Genomic DNA, 19,657 nt, shown 5'->3' on the forward strand with positions numbered 1-19,657 from the left:
CCACCTAGCCCACCCCACACACTCTGAAACTGTTGCTAATAGGATGCTCAGAACCTTAACCTTTTTAATTTATTACAGCCTGATATATGTTCCTTCTCCCAGGTCCTGAACTCACTGATGCTGAGGGGAAAGCACAGCAGAAACTTAACCTCTAAGCTCTCTCCTCCCTCCCACTCTGGCAGGATACCATCTCCCTGTAGCCTTTCTTGATGGCCTAAGTAGCTAGCTTGATTTGGCTGAGGTTAATCTGCCAGGGATTAGTAAATCACCCATATAAACCTTCCACTAATGCATTCACTTGGAAGCCCAGAGCTCTCTGCTGCTTCTGAGTCTGAGGTTTCTTCCTTGGAGAGGGGCAGCCCAGCAGGGACTTGTTTATGATAGGAGAACAGAAGAGCAAGTCCAGCCCAGACCTTCCCCACGGTTGCTCCTTGCCCTGGGTTAGTCCTGGGTGTAGGTTTCCACAGCAATTCTGGAGCGGAGCCTGTCAAATTCTACACTGTATTCTCCTGCTGCTCAAAGTACAGAGCTGAGCTTACAACGCCAAAGCCCCAGGGGCTATCCCCGAAGAGTGAGCTGCCCCTGACATTCTGAAGGACAGTGGCCTAGTTATTAAAGCTTTGTGGGGGGCAGTGCTCCCCATCTTTAGCAGGGGACATGCTTCCCTTCGGGGTCTCTTGCTGCTTCACTTGCAGCTTTATCAGTGAATGATTCTCTTCTCTCTCCCTCAGTTCTTACCTGAGCTCTGAGTCACCCCAGCTCTCCTCTTCCTAATCTTGTAACAGTGATGTTAATCTCAGGTCTCGCTTGACAGTTGTGAGTGTACACTTCATAGTGTACAGGAGAAAACCCAGCAATGCCACTGAAAGCCATAGAGGTTCCACGTCGGAACGTGGAGCTGCATTTCCCAGGGTTCTCTCGGCATAAATGTGGGAGCATTGTGCTTCCATGTTCAGAACTTTAAAGTCGGATTCCAAATGCCTCAGGCTGTCATTTCTTCTATAGATGACTAACTGTCACCAAATGGTTGACACCCAGTTTATCCCAGTTCTGTAGAGAAAATACCGCCTCCCCCCATGCACGAAGCCTGCAAGCCTTTGTTCAAGCAATAAACACTGGAGTGGAGACAGCTAACAACACACAGCATCCCTCAGTTCATGGCTTCATGTCCTACACTAAATCACCATCACCGAGGCTGTGCAGACAACCCTAGAGCTGCTGACTGAGAAGACTGGACACTTCTGAGGTCAGCTAGTCAAATGTTTTTTTTGTTTTGTTTTGTTTTTTAAAAAGCCACATTTAAATTGATGTTGAAAACCGGTGGCCCAGCAACCCAGACCCCTTCCCTCCTCTGTGTGCTCTTGAGGAGCCCATCTGTCTCAGTCTGAGGACAGAAGGAGAGGGAGGTCCTGAGAAGTGACGAGAACTCTGGGTAGGGTGAGCAAAACACTGTCTCCTTCCTGCCCCTGGCTGGTGAGCCTACACATAAGCAGGGCTTTCTTTTCTTTAAAAGAATCCCACCCTCACTTGGCCTTAGGAGCAGGTCAGTGCACGTTGGTAGCGCTGGTGGTGGTGGGAGGGAGGGCAGGCTGGGGCGCTCGCCTATTGTAGGGCTGGATTGGATGCTTCCACTCATTCGTTTCCTTTTAATTAACCCACATTCCTGGAGGAGAAATATTTACGTTGGCTCCCATAGAGGCAACCCTCAGACTGGAAAGAAGAGGGAAGAAAGCCTGTCTTAGCAAAACAATGTCTCTAAAGAGCTCAAGAAGAGAAAATAGGGGAACAAAGTGCCATTAAAACAGCCTTCTACCCCCACGGAGTCAGTGAAAACTTCATTTCACATGTTAATCCGCCACTCCGCCCCTTCTCCTCTCACAACACCTTTTCGGAAAGTGTTTGGGAAAAGTCTTCGCAGTCAGTACACAGCTCCCTGCAGCTCAGACTTCTCCTTGTGTTAGTTCAGGGCCTCAAGTGGGGCTCTTGCTCCAGCAGAGGCTTTTTTTTCTCCCCCTCCTTTAATTTAAACAAAGACTTCAGAGTTCATCAACCTCCCACTGAAATTCACAGCTGCTGAACAAACTAATCCCCTCTCCCAGCCTTTCTTCCCTTCAATGGGCTCTTGGCTTCAAAGACACTTTGGGAAAGGACTTTGCTGGGGCTCACACTGCTTCATCAATAGAAGTTAGCACAAGTATTATCTGAGAGCAAGTGGCTTTACAAACAAATACTGCCTAACAATCCCTCCCTCCCAAACACACACATCTAGCCTGCAGACATGATGGATCGACAACAGGATTAGTGCTGGTACCCCTGGCTTCACACCCAGGCCCTTTGTGCCACTGAACTCAGCCCTGAAGTGGTGTGGGGGAAACCCTGCAGCTCACTGTCAGGCACAGATGGAGACAGACAGACATGGATAGGCGCGCGCGCGCGCACACACACACACACACACACACACACACACACAGTAGTGTGGCTACAGATGTTGAAAGAAAAGGCCTATAACACAAATCCATTCATGGGACTACACTTTAAAAAGTTATTTTCTTGGGGTGCAGAGATGGCTGCTCTTCCAAGGGACACAGGTTCCATTCTCAGCACTCATAAATGTCCTCTTCTGGCCTCTGTAGGCAGCGGGTAGTATACATAGTGCATAGACATACATGCAGGCTAAACACTCATACACATATTTTCTTTTAAGTTCTTTAGTTTTTGAGTTCTTATCTCTCCTCAGATCTCTCTCCTGTTTTCCTCTGCAGTACAGGAAGCAAGACCTCTCTGTTCTTGAAAGAGAGGTATCAGCAAGGTAGGATGCAGAGGAGATGGATTGGGAAACAGATCATTGCACTTTATTGCACGGTTAAGAGGTCAGTATGAAACCATGGCCAGAGGAAGCAGCTCAAAGACATGAGATAGCTGAGGGGAAGAAGAGCCTGGATCTTTGAGAAGCTAGGTTCTGATTCCTAAAAATAATCACAGATAGTTTAAGGCCTTGGGCCAGGTTCCAGCCCAGGTGGTGTCAAGGGTCTTTCTCTAGAGCAGTGGTTCCTAAGGCTGCAACCCTTTAATACACACTAGCTCATGTTGTGGTCATGCCAGCCATAAAATTATTTTCTTTGCAACTTCATGCTATTGTCATGAATATGTGTGTTTTCCAATTGTCTTGGGTGACCCCTGTGAAACGGTCATTGACCCCCAAAGGGGTCACAACCTATATGTCATGAGTTGAGAACTGCTGCTCCAGAGTCTAAACAAAAGTCACTTCACCCTTCCACTCCCACCTAACAGCCACTCCAAGTGATGCCCTGGCTGTCCTGGAACTCACAGAGATCAGCCTGCCTCTGCCTCCCAACTGCTGGGATTAAAGGCCTGTGACACCACCATTGGTAAAAAGTTCCATTGTTTTACAGGTCCAGTTTCCTCTCTTGATTTTGTTCAATACCTTATGTCCATGACTTGTTCAAAAAATAAATATGAACCAATTCTCCCCAAATCCCTGGGGCCACAATAGAATATGGACCTTAAAATAGAAAGACAGAGGTAGAGGGAAAGTACAGTAAGACTCAAACTCCAGAAGAGAGAAAAAACAGAAGACCTGTAAGATATTGTGGCAGAGGTAGCTGACTAATAACACTGTTTAATCTCTCGAAAGCCATCTGAACAGAATATCCCATGTCAGACAGTCTAGTGCAGACCCTGTTGGACTGCTACATTACAGAAAGCAAGATCCAACTCTGAGCATCAACTCTTGGGGTAAGCCCCAGGTGGCCAGGCACAAAGGGATAAGATGGAGACATTCAGCTGGGGTGGAACCAAGCCCCCAGCATCATATACCTGGCAGCAAGGGAAGAGATTGAGGGAAACACACACAATCTGTTGAAAACCTCCCCCCCTTTCTGCTGCATGTTAGATAATGGCAGAGGTGGCCTCCTGGTAGAAGAGAATCCTGACTTAGCCCTGCAGCTTGTGTGCGATGGTGAGGAGAGCCTTCAGGATAGGCATGAAGCCGGATACCTCACTGAAGCTGCTGCAGGCCACCACCTGGGCATGTACCGCAAGACCCTGCTCAAAACTTCCTGCATCCACACATCGGGCAACTTCATGGAGCCCAGCTAGAACGTGGGGTGAAAGCTGTGGAGGGATTGACCCTTAGATTAGATGAGCCGACTCTAGCCCCAACTCTGACAGCACAGATAGTTCCAGGCCTCAGTCCAGGAAGATATCTCTGAGACTCATGGGAAGAAAGGACACTGGGCTTCCTTTGACTGTGGGCGGTAGTAGAGAGGCACCAGGCAGAGGAAGTATGTTAGGTACTTACTGTCCCCTCACAAAGCTTCTCATATAGACATTCTAAACGGTGGGCTGCCTCGTCCAGCTTCCTTTTGGTTTTCTGCAGGGAGAAAAATGGCTCCTGACCCTACTCCAAAGCCTCACACTCTACAGCACTATAAACAGTCATGATATAACAATTAGAATGGCTTACTGCCAGTTCCTTCATGTCACAGACCAAGTGGAGGCCCAAAGATGGCAAGGGGCTTGGTCAGGTGACACAGCCAGTAAGTGGCTGAATGGTGGCTCTCTCCTGCCAGCTCCACCCTTTCTAATGCGCCCTGCTCTTGTAAATCCCCGTGCTCTTTAGTCTTGCTATTGAGAAGTGGCACTTAGGACAGACTCCAAGCCCTCCCCTACCTCATTTGGACATCAAAGCACTATAAGATATGTCAACATGTCAGGGACAGTGAGGGAGCCTGCCTACATCTGAGGCTGTGAGGAGGAAGGTTCAGGAAGGCTCAGGCTTACTAGGTCAGTGGCGGCCAGGGAACAGCGCTGAAGGAGTGCCTCAAAGCTGTCCTTCACACACCGATGCTCTGGGGGCAGCTCCTTCTCCATCTTCTCTGGAGCCAGTGGCTGGAGTTGCTATCGAGGGCACAGAGAGGCAGAACTAGAGGTGAGCTGTCCTCATGACTTCCCTAAGGCCTGGTCCCCTATGACTCAAGGTCATACTTGCCTTTAAGGCAAAGCTGAGAGCCACCCCTCCCCTCCTCAACAGGAAGGACATCTTCAGGCTCAAGGGTTAACTTCTACATTGAGCAAAAAGTCCAGTTTCTATGATCACACTTTTCTCGCCCAAGTAGGGTGGAGAGGCATCGAGGGAGTGGCCCACAGTTCTTGTTACCTGCAGGCTGCATTCTCTTGGGGCTCCGGGAGGAGGCAGGCTTGCGCTGGAGACCGGGGGCTTTGGCAGCAGGGCTTGTTGTGGCTCAGGGCCAAGGCTCATAAGTGGAGTTGTAATTGGTGCTGGAGGCATAAATGTCTCAGGCAACTACCAAGATAAAAAGAATCGGATGAGTGAACCCAGAGACACCAAAGGCTGCTCTTGAACAAGAAAACAGGATGGAGAGCAGGGAACTAAAACACAGAATAGTGTGTGTGAGAGGAAAAGAGAGAGGTGCTGAGGGGCACAGGCCAACTTGGAGAAGAGCATACATGGGAAGGGTGGAGCTGAGAGAGGTGCTGAGGGGCACAGGCCAACTTGGAGAAGAGCATACATGGGAAGGGTGGAGCTGAGAGAGGTGCTGAGGGGCACAGGCCAACTTGGAGAAGAGCATACATGGGAAGGGTGGAGCTGAGCTCTTAAAGAACTAGAAAAGTGGGTCACTGGGGAGGGAAAGATGCAGCGACCTTTTTCCTTTGGAGGTTTCCCTGGGAAGCTGGAGCATGTTTCCAGGCATCCTGGGGTTCTAAAGCAAACAAAAGATGGGGGATTTTAGGGCCATGGTCAAGAACCTTGATGATGTTTAACCTAAAAGCTGGAGAAATTATTTTAGTTAGAGTCTGCCATACCTCCCTCTGTAGGTCGGGCATACTCCTAACTGAAAAAGGGCCTTAGTTCACTGGCTTGAGGAAGAAGATTCCCAAAGTAGTAGTGGGGAGGGGAGGAGAGGTGGCAATGACCCACAAGACAAAGCTATGGAAAGAGGACTGACCTGGACAAGTGGCCACGATGCCAGAGCTTGGAAGGGTACTAGAGCATGGTGCCCCAGGGCCTCCAGGAGGGTGAGCCACAGAGAGTGTGACGGGAGAGGCTGAGGGCTGGGAGTGCAGAGGGTTGGGACCTGGTGATCCCACAGGAGGCAGAGGGAGGAGTCTAGGAGTTTCAGGCAGGTGGGTAGAACCAGGCTGCAAGATGTCTGGGGACACCATGACTGGAGAGGGGCCAGGAAGAGGCCATGCTCCACAGAACCCAGCCGGGTTTACAGCCTGAACACTCTGTCCTCCGAATGGCTGTGGCTGAGATAAAGCTGAAGGATCGCAGAAATAGGTAATTTATCACCAACCTTCATTTGGGAGAGACTCAGAGAATATTACCCAGGAACAAATTAACACAAAACCAGAAAAGGAGGTGTGGTGGCGCCTGTGGGGACACCTGGGAGGCTAGAACAAGGTCTCTTAAGACCAGGAATTGGAAAACAAACAAGGGTCCCTTTCAAAAAACAAACATTTGTAAACCCACAACTAGTAATAACAATGAAGGCTTAGTACATGTAGAGAGAAATCTACAATCTTCAAAGTACTTTTCAACTTTATTCCTTATTTGACCCTCAAAATATTACTAGTGAATTGAAGTGACTGACAGAACTATTTTGGTATATTGCCAAAAATACAAAGACCAGAGGGAGAAAGAGAGAAACGATGGGTGGGGGAGGGAGAGAGAGAGAGAGAACATACATAGGAGGTGTTCAATAAAGGACACTATTAGGAATTCAGACTTCAACCTCAAAACAATTTTCTCAAAAACAGAACTTAATAAAATGTGTTAAAAAGACAAAGCAAGCTGAGCACACTCCTGCGACTCCCGCACTGGGGGCAGAGGCAGACAGGTCAGTTTAAGGTCATCTTCAGCTGCACAGCAAGTTGGAGGCTAGCCTGCCTTACACAAGCTGCTGTCCCCATTAAAACGATGGTCTCTCTCTGGGCAGCATCAACAGGGACATATGTCTATCTTTCCCGAGACCTGCCAGAAGAGGTCTTCCCTTACTCACCAGGCTGTACTCCAGGGACAAAATGCACAGGCAGGGTTGCCTGGGGCCTGGGGACCCTGTAGTCACTTGTGGACTGTGTCCATGAACCCTGAGAAGGGCTGGGATGGGAGGGGATGAAGGGCATCACTAATGATGGCTGAGCTGTGGCCCTCGGCCTCACAGATGGAGCTGGGACCTATGAAGAGAGGAGACGGTCAGGGAGTTGGTGTGCCGTGGCCATTTCTCTCATGTCCCATCTCTGTAGCAACACCAGCATCAAGCTGAAGTTCTTTAGTGTAAAGCACTAGATTTTCAGGTATCTCCTTCCCATGAGTCATTCCTTTATTTAACTCCGTCCCAGGACCACAACCCATTGAGTTTTATGGATCTTTATAGGAAGGCCGCTGTTCCTTCTTGGTTCAAATGTGCTTGCACATCTGTCCTCTATGTCTGAGGTAGACTTAATGTACCCATTCCCTTCTCTAAGTATCTTATCTTTAATCTCCAGTTAAGGGCTGGAGAGATGGCTTGATCCACATGGTAGAAGGAGAGATCTAGTTCCCTCTGCGTGTTCTCTGACTTCTGCACATGCACCATGGCACATATGTGCACACACATGTAGTACATTTTTTAAAATCTCTTTTTCAAGTTCAGTATGGTAGTGCCAGCACTCAGTAGGCAGAAGCTGTCATATTTCTATGAGTTTAAGACCGGGCTGGTCTGCATAATAGTGGGTTCTAGACCCCCCTGGACTACATGGTGAGACCCTGTCACAAAGGAAGAAAGAAAGAAAAGAAAAGAAAAGAAAAGAAAAGAAGGAAGGAAGGAAGGAAGGAAGGAAGAGACAGACAGAGAGAGACAGAGAGAGAAACAAAAAAAGAAACAGAAAAAGAAACAGAGAAAGGGAAAGAACAACCTTTTTAAAAGGGAGTGGGATTAGGTTGGGGGACGGTGGGGGAACAGAGGGAGAGAATACTGAAGAGACAGCTGGAGTGGGGGCGGTGTGCAGCTCTGGTATGAGCTAGAAATCTAGTGCAATGGAGACTTCCAGGAATCTGGGGATGGCCTTAGCTAAGACTCTTAGCAATGGGAAATATGGAGCCTGAACCATCCATCTTCTGTAACCAGGAAAGTCTTCCAATAGAGGGATTGGGACACCACCCAGCTACAAAACCTTTGACCTACATTTTGTCCTGCCTACAGGATGGCAAAGGTGGCACAGAAATTGTGGAAGTGTCCAACCACTGACTGGTCCATCTTGAGACCCATTATGCCATGAGAGTGAGCCCATCCCTGACACTACCTGGAGAGCCAGGAACCAGAGGCTGGATAGCCCAGAGACCTAAGATCGAACCAAACACAAACTAAAAAAAAAAGTCACTGAAATGATTCCTAGTGATTTATGCTATACTCATAGACTGGTGCCTAGCCCAGCTGTCATCAGGCAGGCTTCACCAGCAACTGATGGAAAAAGATGGAGACACCCACAGGCAAGCATTAGGCTGAGCTTAGGGAATCATGTGGGAGAAGGGAGGAAGAATTGTGAGAGCCAAAGGAGTCAAAGACACCACATGAAAACCCACAGAACCAACTAACCTAGACCCATAGGGACTCTCAGACATTGAACCACCATCCAGGGAGCCTGCACAGGCCTGATCTAGGCCCGCCCTCCACACACATGCTACAGTCGTGCATCTGGGTCTTCTTGTGGGACTCCTAACAGTGGGAGCAGGGGCTGTCTCTGACTCTGTTGCCTGTCTTTGGGACTCTTACCCCTTACTTGATTGACTCCTCTAGCCTTAATAAAAGAGGAGGTGCCTCCTCTTACTGAAACTTGGTATGCCGTGGCTAATTGATATGCATGGAGGCCTGGCCTTTTCCAAAGAGAACTGGAGGGGGCAGAGGTGGGGTGAGAGGAGAGAGAAAGTTGGAGGGAGGAACTGGGAGAAGAGGTGGGAGGAGGACCTGCAATCGGCATGTAAAATAAATAAATACAAATTTAAAGGGGGGTATGATAACTGGAGAGATGGCTCAGTGGTTAAGAGTACTCTCCTAACTCACTATTATTTATTTGTTTGTTTGTTTGTCTGTTTATTCTTTCATGTATTACATCCTGACCACAGTTTCCCCTCCCTCCTCTCTTTCCAGTTCCCCACACATACACACCTCTGCTCTCCCCCAGGGCCACTCCTCCTCAGATTCCCTTCAGAAAAGGGCAGGCCTCCCAGGGATGCCAGCCAACCGTGGCATAGACAGCTGCAATAAGACTAGGCACCTCCCCTTGTTTTAAGGCTGAGTTAGGCAACCCAGTGTGAGGGAAAGGGCCCCAAGAGCAGGCAAAAGAATCAGAGACAACCTCACTTCCACTGTCGAGAGTCTCACAAGAAGAGCAAACTACACAACTATACACAGCTCTAACAGAGGGCCTGGGTCAGACCCATGCAACCCATGCCTGGTTGTCGGTCTTATCCCACTCTCAACTCTTCAGTTCCCAGCACACGTATCAGTGGCTTACAGTCATCTATAACTCCAGTGCTGGAAAATCTGACACCCTCTTCTGACCTCCGTAGGCATTAGTACACATGTGGCATACACGCACAGACATACAAATGTGTGTGAATAAGAATTAAAAATAAATCTTTTAAAATGTAATACATCTTTAAAGTCTCAAATTAAATGGTCAGCATCATACCCATTCTAGAATATTCCCCGAGCTTTACTTCTCAACACAGACACACACACACACACACACACACACACACACACACACACACAGAGGAAATTTCTTTTCCTTCTTTTGAATATACTATCCTTCCACTAGATGAACCACTTGAGGGCAAAGATTATAATTTGTGTCCTCTATGTTCTAAGATCTTAGTATTTGTTCAATAAACAGTTTCAGAAAAAATAGCTGAATCTCAAACGGTTCTGTGAAGCTAGGACTTTTCATCTGGTTTTGGACACTAAATTATTCCAAGTGTCTAGGAACATAAGTCCTTTCGAATGGATAGATAAACTAGTTAGCAGATAAGGTTCTACCTGTCGAGGAGGCTGGAGCCCCATTCTGTATGCTGACGTCTCTTTTGAGTGGAGGGCAGCTCCGACAGCAACTCGGGGAAAGGGGAAAGCAGGAGGCTGTTGGCCTAGGACAGTAGAACCTTGGGCATGGAAAAGCCGGTCTCTCAGCTGCTGAACTGCTGGCTAGCGTTGTAATGAGGAAGAGCTGGGTTAGGAAATGAAAATGAGCAAACTTCTCTTACAAGCCCTACCTCTTTCATCAGACTTTGGATTACTGTTTATATATTCTTTAGCAACCCAAAGAGACCCAAAGTTCCCTGTTCCCTGCCAAAAACTTGCATGCCTCCCCTCTTGGCTATCCTCAGCCAGAAGTGCCCCACATGGACTTCTCTTTGAAGGTTTGTTTTGGTTCAGCCGTTTTAACCACTGGAAATCCTTCCTTCACTTCTCCAGGGAAGCCGCCTCTTCCCTGGAGGCCCACAGTGCTCAGTGCAATCTTTTGTTAGGATGCTGGGAGTTACTAATAGGTAATCTCTCCTAACAGACTGAGCTGCTAAAGGAGAAAGATCTTATCTCTCCTAGGCGCCACAGCGTTGGTGGAAACCATGGGCGTGCATGCTGTTGAATGAATGAATGGGATGACTGGCTCGGTACCGTGGCCATTCTCACCTGGATACAGTCACTGGGTAGGAAGCTCATGGCAATGGCCAGGCTGCCCTGGGCTGCCAGGAGACTGGCATACTGGGTGAGCCTGTGTGTTGTGGCAGGACCTGGGCTCATTTTGTTAGAACCCTGAAGAAGCTCCAGGCTCCTGCTGAGGACCGTCACCTGCTCCATTAGCTCCTGCAGGGACAAGGATGAAGGTGATCACCTTTTCCAAGCACGCTTTGCTCTGCCCTGGTGGCTGATTCAGGATATCATGCCATGGAAAGGAGAGCACTTGAACACACCATGGCAAAGGCAACAGACAATCACATGAAAGAGACATGATGGAAGAGGCCTCACTCCTTAAGCTATTAAGATTGGGATCAATGGACTGCACCCAGGCCTTGGATTTCTACGTATCTGTCTCTTCTTGGTACCTCTTTATCCCTTCCTGTGTGTCACTGACCAGACTCTGAATTGTTTCATATGAGACTCTGTTCTCCCCACAAGCCTATGATGTCACCTTCTCTGATTACCCACAGAACACATGATACAGTTTAGGCCCAGGGAATGTTTCACAGAAACTATCAAATACTGGATTGACTTACACAGTGAGTCCTTGAATGGGAACATTTTCTGAAGGCTCATACCCAACCTAGGCATCCTGAGGGAATAGGTGACTATTCCCGTCATTAGACACTGAGGGCCCTCTGCTCTTCCCTAACACTTGGCTGTAGCTTACCCAGATGTCTCACCTCTCTGATCTGAACCCACCACTTGTCTCTCCTAAGAGCCTGGAGTGGTCAGAACTCTGTAGAGAAGAGGTACCTGCAGAGCCATGGGGCTTGAGGCTTGCTGGAATTTTGCCCAGCTCTCTACCAGCCGCTCCACACTCCCTGAGCACACATAGCAGAGTCTGGCTTCGGAGGCGAGTGCCCTGCCTCCCTCCTGCTCCATGCGAGTTCCCAGCATGTCTGTGGAGAGATACAAACTTGTTTAATAGCACAGCTTCCCTATGCTAGTCCTCTTGCACGTTTGGAAACAAGTGGAGGACTGTGAGCTCTGAGACAGGAGTCTTCACAGAACCCACACAGCAGCTCACACCTAACTACAACTTCAGTTCCAGGGAATCTGTCTACTTCCTCCTTCGATGGGAACTGGGCATACACATGGTACATTCACTTATATACATGCAAGCAAAATACTCATAATACATAAATAAAAATAAAAGAGAAATCTTCTAAAAAAGAGCTAACTTGAGTTAACCTTGCTCTATAGAGACAGTCAAAGAATTTGCCATGTGACAAATAAGACAAAACATATAGGATACCTCCGGGAAACAAGAGGCTGCAATCCCTGGCTCCTGGGTGAGCCCTTCCTTCCAGAGCCCAGGCTGACTCACCCTATGCCTCCCCTTTGCATAAATCTGTTGACAAGTGCTGGAGTCACACCTACCACAGAGCTCAGGGAACTTCTCTGGCCCTGAATAAGTCAGTAGCAAGGCCAGCGCCTCTCTCCAGTTCTTCAGACTGCAGGCACATACTAGGTCCTTCCAATTCTCCTTTACAACACAGGCTAGAAGCTGTACTGGGCAGAAAGGGGAAAAGAACTTCCGCCTTCCACTCAGCACAGTCAGCAGGGATGTTCTAATAAAGCCACCCATGTTAGAATGCTCAGCATGGCTAGCAATGAGGTAGAGGTTGTTAGAGAGACAGGTAGATTTCACACACCAGTCGCAAGGGATGGGCCTCCACCTGTCCAGGCCCAAGCCCCTCCCCTCTCCCGAGTGACGGCGGTACCGAGGAGGTTTTGGTTCTCCTCTTGGCTAGGTAGCTTTCTTGTGTCCACTTGAGCAGCTCTGCATCCCCAGCCTGAGCCAGGATGATGGCATCAGCAAAGCGTTCCTCCTTCATACACAGCTCCACAGCAGACCGCAGTTCCCCGAGCAGCAGAGCCTGGCTCAGGAGTCCATCAGTGTCTGCAGACAGAGACATCACCTCTTGACTCACTGGCCCTCACATACTCACCTCCTGTTCAAGAACACAGTACTTCCCCCTCTGGCTCCAGCTCTTCAAAGAAGGCTGAGTTGTACAGGCTTCCTCTGCGGTGTGTTAGAGGCATGTCTGCAAGCTGTCTCTTAACTTAACCTCTTAACCAGGCAGCCTGGTTCCACAAAACTCTGGGCAACAAAATGTAGTGTCCCAGGAATGCCCTGGCCCAACTGTAACTTTCTAGAACAGGACTTAAATCAGGAGGTTCTTGAGTGCTGGATCACAAGCAGGATGTGTACTTGCTTAGCATGAGCAAGGTCACAGTTTTTTTGTTTTGTTTTGTTTTTTTTAACAAGAAAAGTAAGGAATAGAAAAAAAGCCCTTAGCAGAAGGCCATCCATAGAAGGGCCCAGTCATTAGACTCTGACTAGAGAGAGCACAGAACTCACTAGCTGGAAAAGACCCACCAGTATTTGAAATTTTAGGTGGGAGACAGGGAGAATAAGGGACTCTAAAGACCAAAAACTCTGGGCCCATCTGCTCCCATGCAGTGAGCTCCTCTCTCCCAGGGCTGGGGTACCTTCTGTGGTGGGGATCTCCCAGGGAGTCATGTTCTGAGGGATCAGCTCATCAAAGAAGGCTGAGGATGCAGAGGCTTCCTTGGCAGTGTGTTTGGAGGCCTGCATACAGAAGGACAGGTGTGACTGTGTAGGAACTGAAGCCAGAACACGGAGAGCATGCTCTAAGCAAGAGCTCTACCATTTGAGCCCTAGTGGACAAAAGTAAAAGAATGCACAGGTTGGTTTGGGAAGCACCCCATGGACTCTGTGTTCTACTCTGGCTCCAAGTGAGCAAAGACTTCTCCAGAAGCTTACTGAGAACAAGTGGAAGGACCAGCATGGAGAGTGTTCCCTAGAAGGCAGGTCTCCTGTGCTTCCTCCAGTCAGGTTCCCCGGCTTCCAACCATACCTGGCTGCAAGGGGTGTGTGCTCTGTCACTCTTGAGGTCAGCCACCTCAAGCTGAGGGCTTTCCTGTGATTTCAAGTCACTCTTCAGGCATGTGTCCACCTGTGTGAGATCGTCATGAGTACCAGTGCAGGCTACCATTAGTCTGATGCTCCCCATTCCCTGCTCCATAGTCTCCAAGATCCTTCACCCACTTTTCCTAATACACATCATGATGGATTAAGGCCAGATGTCCTGGGGCAGCATCCCCTAGCAGGATTATGCTCACCTTCTTCTGAAGCTCCTCTCTTCTGTAACCTAATAGCCTGAGGAATTCCAGCCTGGAATCGTGCTCTAAGGTCACCTATGGAACCACAAATACAGAAACATTTCTATCAAATGAACGTAAATGACCATTCTCCTCTACCATGGTGATGGATGCCTGTACCAATGTACCCTCACATACGGCCCCACAGACCACCAAAGTAGCCTCAAAGCAGTGGCACCACCTTTTACCTTTCTTCCTCACTGGTTTTTGCTGGGCTCTGTACAGTATTATCACAACCCTTTGCCACATTGACATGAGAACTGTACCTTCAGTTGACCTCTTAATTTAGTTTACCTTAGTGACCCAATGAGAGTAAAACATTAGCTGTTTTTGAGGTGCTACTGCTTGTAATTGATTGGTTATTGCACTTGGCCTGGAACTGGGTAAATCATAAATAACCTACATGGACACCATATCAGGATGTCTGGCTTCACGGACTCTGGTTACTGGACGTATCCCTATGGGGACTCTGAAATTGACATTTGGCTTTTCTATCCAAGTTGTTTGCAAGTCAGGGCACCTTACACATCGTCTGTGTCCACCTGGATCATCTCTTTGCATCTGAGTTGTCCGGGGAGCTGAAGGGAACTCTGAATTGTTGCATGAAGTACTGAAAAACATACCACAGGAGCATGCCACTGACTCCACACCCAGACAAGATGGATGACAAGTATAACCTGCAGTGGCTCTGGGATCTAAACGCAGGGTTGAGAAGATACTGGCAGAGGATCCACAGGGACAATGCCCAAAGTCAGCTTTCCATCAAATCACTGACACCAAGGAACAAGAAGCCGGACTGACCTATCCCACTCTCTGTTTCTGCCACACTAAACCATGGATTCCAACTATAATCTTTCTTATGTCTCTTGCTTTCCTCCTCCTTCCATGCTCTTCCTTGGAAATGTCCCTCCAAAGCTCTGGGTATTTTAATTTACATTTATTTACTTATTTTGTGTGTGTGTATGTGTGTAGGCACATGTAAGTATGTATACATATGCTTTTGTGTGTGTTTACACATGAATGTGTCTATGAATGCATGTGTGTATGAAAGCAAGCGACAGGTAGAGAGACAGAGACAGAGAGATAGAGAGACAGAGAGTAGTACCAAGCCTTGTGCATGCTAGGCAAGCAGTCTGCCACAAGCTACCTCTCACATCTCTGACAAGCACACACTCCTCCATGTCATTTCTTGACACAGCAAGGACTCGAACTTCATTCCTGACGCTCAAGTGGAGTGGCCTAACAGGGACCTGCCCTGGGTTACCTCAAACAAATCCGAAACTTGCTTATGTCCATGTATCACTCCAGTGAACCCTTCCTGTGGTGTGAGTCTGTGAAAGCATCTGCCTTGGCTGGCAAAGTATCCAGGACACCACCATCAGCAGCAACACCCCACCACCCAGTATTCAGGACACCACCACCAGTATCAACACCCCACCAACCCAGGCTTTACAAGTGGGCTCTGAGCTTTAAGAAAAGAGTAAAGACTCTGTGTCCAGAGGACATAAAAACATACCAAGTCAGGGGAAAGGGTCTCAGTGTGCTTATTACATCTCCTGGAGGTGACAGGGGCTGGAGTTCTGGGTCTCAGGAAAGAGCAGCCTTCAAGCCTCTCACCTTCAGAAACTGCCACAGCATCTTCTCACATGGCAGTGAAGCTTGCTGAATCTTGTTCTGACAATAATTAAGGAGACTTCCAGATCCCAAGGCCTCCTGCAGCACAGCTGACCGAGTCAGGAATTCTGATTCTGTGATGACTTGACTGATGAAGACAGGGCGGGGGCAAGGCTGTGGCACCGGCTGGACAGGGGTGCTGGGAAGGCCAAAAGTAACCAGCTTTCCTCCAAACTGGTAAGAAAATGTAAGAAAGAAAAAGGTTACATTTTCAAGCCAATAGCTAACAAGTTAAGATTTCAGAACAGGCTATCTGTTGAGCAAACCTTGGAGACTATGGTGATTTGAATAAGAATGGCCCCATAGGCTCATATGTTTGAATGCTTGGTCATCAAGGAGTGGCACTACTTGGGAAGGATTGGGGGTGTGGCCTTGGAGTAGGTGTGGTCTTGTTGGAGGAAGTGTATCACTGTGGGTGGGTTTTGAGGTTTCAAGGGCCTTAGCCAGGCCCTTTCTTCCTGCTGTACAGATCCAGAGGTAGAGCTCTCAGCTACCATGTCTGATTGTATACTGACATAATCCTCCACTGTGATGATAATGAACTAAACCTCTGAAACTGCAAGCAAGCCCCCAATTAAATGTTATCTTTTATAACATTTGGTCATGGTGTCTCTTCACAGCAACAGAATAATAACTAAGATATTGGAAACCAACAGAAAGTTGCTAGAATAAAATAGAATCAAGAATTGAGTGTCAAATGGGTACTATAGCAATCTCACTATCACCAGCTTAAAATGTCACCACATGGTACTCTCTCCCACTTCCCAGTTCAGTGCCACCATTTCTCAGCATGTGGCCTAAACAGGAGGTACTATCACAGACTATGTTACTAGAGTGCTTGCTAGCCTTTGTGTTTTTCCCATCTTCTAATCCAAGGTTTAGAGCCTTCCCCGTTCAAACCACACTTCTCTTCTCTTACACTTACACTTATACTTCTCTGGCATGCATGAAACCCCAAAACATTAGGGTCAAACATGTCTGCCCCAGCCTCTATCTTCTTGATCATTTATAAGAGTGTTCCATGTTCCCAAATTGCCCAGCTCCACCTCCTTCTGTGCCTTTCCCTACCACCCCACTGGAGGCAGACAAATCTGACACTTTACGTCAAGCACAGGGCACAAGATCAAAGGTTTAGCAATTCTTTCTCTGACCATTCACAATCCTGGCCACATAGTACAAGTCCTGGAAAGCTCTCTAGTCACCAGGCCACACCCAAAACAACAATACCAGAAGCTGGGTGACGGTAACATCAGTCATTTTGAAATCCTCAAATTCGTCCAATATGTTACCAGGATTGGCACACTGTTCCAGTTTCCCTTCCTTTTTTGTTTGTTTGTTTGTTTTTGTTTTTCGAGACAGGGTTTCTCTGTGTAGCTCTGGCTGTCCTGGAACTCACTCTGTAGACCAGGCTGACCTCGAACTCAAAGATCCGCCTGCCTCTGCCTCCCAAGGGCTGGGATTAAAGGCGTGCACCACCACTGCCTGGCCCTATTTCCCTTCCTAACCCCCACTCCCTTGGTGAATTTTCCAGTCAGAATCATATCACCTACAGAACAAACATAAGACTGCAGTTTTGTGCTCCACAAAACCAGTTGACTTATTAATTAACATTTGGCAGTGTTAAAGCATGCTGTGCTGGCCCTCCTACTTCTGTCTTACAAATAAGATACTGAAGAACTAGGGGATAAATGACTTTTTCAAAGTGAACAATTCCTAACTAACAGCAGAGCTCTGACAAGAACTCTTCACTTCAGTGCTCCCGCCATTTCTGGAGGTAGAGAAAGTGCTTGGGCATCTCAGTCCAGGGCCATGGGCATGCTAAGTAAGCCCTCCCTTGAGCTACACCCACAGTACCCACTCCTGGTATTTTAGGAAGGCATTCCTTCTTGAGCATGCTAGTCATTTCTTTGTAATTAAACCACTGACTCTAAACATGAGAGTGTCTCCTTTTATACATCCTTTTCCTAATCAAATCCAGTAGCTAAAGCATTGTGACAGGCACTTCAGGACCTTCCTGCTCCTCAAAGCATTGGTCCTCTGACTAGCAGCAAAGATAGCATCTGGAAACTTGCTGGGAAATAGGACATCTTGAGCCCTACATCAGAGCCACTGAACCAGAACCTGAGTTTTAGTAAGATCCTCAAGTGACCTTTATTCACACTAGAGTTTGAAGAGCTCTCCTCTGGGGGTATAAAAATCAACAAGGCAGAACCTATCCTTACAGAATCTATTAGTAGGGTCTCCAGACACATACAATGCATTGTATATGATATATGTCATATAAAATATCATACAGAATTACAGGAATACAAATCTCAATATAATGGAGGTAATATTAACTGGAATTAGGGACAGGCATCGAGGAGGAGGTGGTCTTTAAGGAGGAGGGCCTCTAAGTCCACCAGGGGATTCAGTGGAAATGGGAGAAGCTGAAGGATAAGATACAAGAGAGGTGAGGTTCATGGAGAAGAAATGAAATGAGCCCCGAGTATGTTTAGCCTTAGGTCTGTACAGCAGGGGAAGCTCAAAATGTTTGAGTAGACGGAGAGTAAGAGAAAATCTATGTTTTTCTTTCCTTCCTGTATTCCTTGCCACCAGACCAGACATCTGAGTTACAGAAACCTCAGAAATCTCAGGCTCTTTATCATAAGCAGGAGGCCTAAAGCAGTAGATTTCTCTTTGATAGGATTGACAGACGAGCCAGGTTACAGAATGGTGACAGGGTAAAGGGAGAAGCTACATTATGCATCTGCTTGAGAGGCAGAGCAGAACCTGATCTGAGCAGGCAATGGGAACACATCTCCTGAGTGTAGCTCCTTGCTGGGCACAAGAGAGGCACTGCACACAAACACTGCACACACTGCCGACACTTACAGCAAATGAAACGCCTGCTGGCCTTCTCATCCACTTGGGAGGCTTCTTCAAGGGAGGAATTAATGACGCTTGGGCCACCTGCTCAGGCACCTGCAGTGGTAGGAGAGGCTGGCCTTTGCTAAAGGAAGAGGAAATCTAGAGGGAAAGGCCACCTGTGTCACCAGTATTGAGAGACATCTCAGCAAGGAACATTTCCTACAAACTCAATTTTGAGATGAATCCTTGTGGTGCCCAATTTGACCTAGCTGGGGCAGACTCCCACAATCTAGGAGATGGGGCTGTGGCTGAAAGTGGATGGGAGACTCGGGTGTCTGAGCCTCTTGGACAGCAATATTTAAAGTCTGCATTGGAGTGTGACACAAGGCAGATGCACAGCAGAGAGGGAGCTATGCCAGCCCATGCTATGAGATAACAGACCCAAAGTAGAGGTTCAGCGTGAATAACAAGAAGTAAGATGCTTCCTCCAAGGAAGCCAGGAACTACTAAACGCTATGACCTCTAAAACCCACAGCCTGCCTCCCTCTCTTCAAGAGCTCCCATTTCTTCCCAAGCTATGTGACCTCTCATCCCCCAAACATTGAAAGCTCCTCCCTCCAGCACTCTCTCCCAAGCCTTTCAAACCTTGTCAGCCTGCCTCATGTGCTGGGCTTCCCAGCTCCTACCCATCACAGAGTACAAACTGATCCAGCCATCGAAGGAGACAGCAGAGAACACAGGAGGGTTCTGAGGGCACCACTGAATGTCAAAGCACCAGCTGCTCTGTGTGGGTAGCCTGTAGACCACCTGCCACAAGAGAGCGCAACCATGAGGAACAGCTCAGGAAACTGGACATAGGTAACTGGAACACGTGGCTAGGATTCCCCTGCCATCAGATCTCCATTACTGCAGGCCCATAGCAGGCCTGGCCTACCTCACTGCTTGACAGGTTCCAGCAGAAGATTTGGTTGTCTTTGGCACTGCTAAGCAGCAGCTCAGCATCTGCCTCGTTCCAGGACATGGACAAGATGCCCCTAAAAGTGAAAACAAAGAGGAACCAGTTTTTGTGGGATGCTGGCCCTGGGTGGGCACCTTGTATGTCTTAGATACAGCTCGGCTCTACAAAACAGATGATCTAACTTAATTTTTCAAGGAAGAAAACAAAGCTTTGAAAAGTGAGT

The 19,657-nt window shown here is 48.0% G+C and overlaps 1 protein-coding gene and 1 long non-coding RNA gene across 10 annotated transcripts in view; one reads left to right on the forward strand and one right to left on the reverse strand.

Annotated features, from left to right (window-relative positions):
* Window positions 1-2,516: 2,516 nt before the first annotated feature.
* Sec31b (SEC31 homolog B, COPII component) overlaps window positions 2,517-19,657 on the reverse strand; it is a 28,531-nt gene continuing 11,390 nt past the window's right edge. For 6 of the 8 annotated variants that reach the window (XM_034486137.2, XM_076922114.1, XM_076922098.1 and 3 more), the window contains 19 exons: window positions 19,411-19,510; window positions 19,122-19,283; window positions 18,501-18,635; window positions 15,570-15,800; window positions 13,914-13,988; window positions 13,649-13,747; window positions 13,260-13,359; window positions 12,488-12,666; window positions 12,144-12,270; window positions 11,517-11,662; window positions 10,713-10,886; window positions 10,065-10,226; window positions 7,047-7,221; window positions 5,991-6,305; window positions 5,686-5,744; window positions 5,180-5,326; window positions 4,804-4,920; window positions 4,322-4,393; window positions 2,517-4,134 (listed from right to left, as the gene is read on the reverse strand). In XM_034486137.2, coding sequence (XP_034342028.1) covers window positions 3,955-4,134; window positions 4,322-4,393; window positions 4,804-4,920; window positions 5,180-5,326; window positions 5,686-5,744; window positions 5,991-6,305; window positions 7,047-7,221; window positions 10,065-10,226; window positions 10,713-10,886; window positions 11,517-11,662; window positions 12,144-12,270; window positions 12,488-12,666; window positions 13,260-13,359; window positions 13,649-13,747; window positions 13,914-13,988; window positions 15,570-15,800; window positions 18,501-18,635; window positions 19,122-19,283; window positions 19,411-19,510 — 2,755 coding nt within the window. In that variant the 3' untranslated portion in view covers window positions 2,517-3,954. The remainder of the gene's footprint in view (window positions 4,135-4,321; window positions 4,394-4,803; window positions 4,921-5,179; window positions 5,327-5,685; window positions 5,745-5,990; window positions 6,306-7,046; window positions 7,222-10,064; window positions 10,227-10,712; window positions 10,887-11,516; window positions 11,663-12,143; window positions 12,271-12,487; window positions 12,667-13,259; window positions 13,360-13,648; window positions 13,748-13,913; window positions 13,989-15,569; window positions 15,801-18,500; window positions 18,636-19,121; window positions 19,284-19,410; window positions 19,511-19,657) is intronic. The other 2 variants (XM_076922108.1, XM_076922134.1) reach the window with 2 other exon arrangements.
* On the forward strand, window positions 6,193-16,220 carry LOC143437353 (uncharacterized). Of its 2 annotated transcripts, none has more exons than XR_013106858.1 (2): window positions 6,193-6,325; window positions 10,626-16,220. It is a non-coding gene; the product is annotated as an uncharacterized LOC143437353 (long non-coding RNA). The 2 variants fall into 2 exon arrangements; XR_013106859.1 differs by having other exon boundaries at window positions 6,213-6,325; window positions 8,229-16,220.

The sequence above is a fragment of the Arvicanthis niloticus genome, chromosome 1 (assembly GCF_011762505.2).
Source record: "Arvicanthis niloticus isolate mArvNil1 chromosome 1, mArvNil1.pat.X, whole genome shotgun sequence".
NCBI classification, from domain to species: domain Eukaryota; kingdom Metazoa; phylum Chordata; class Mammalia; order Rodentia; family Muridae; genus Arvicanthis; species Arvicanthis niloticus.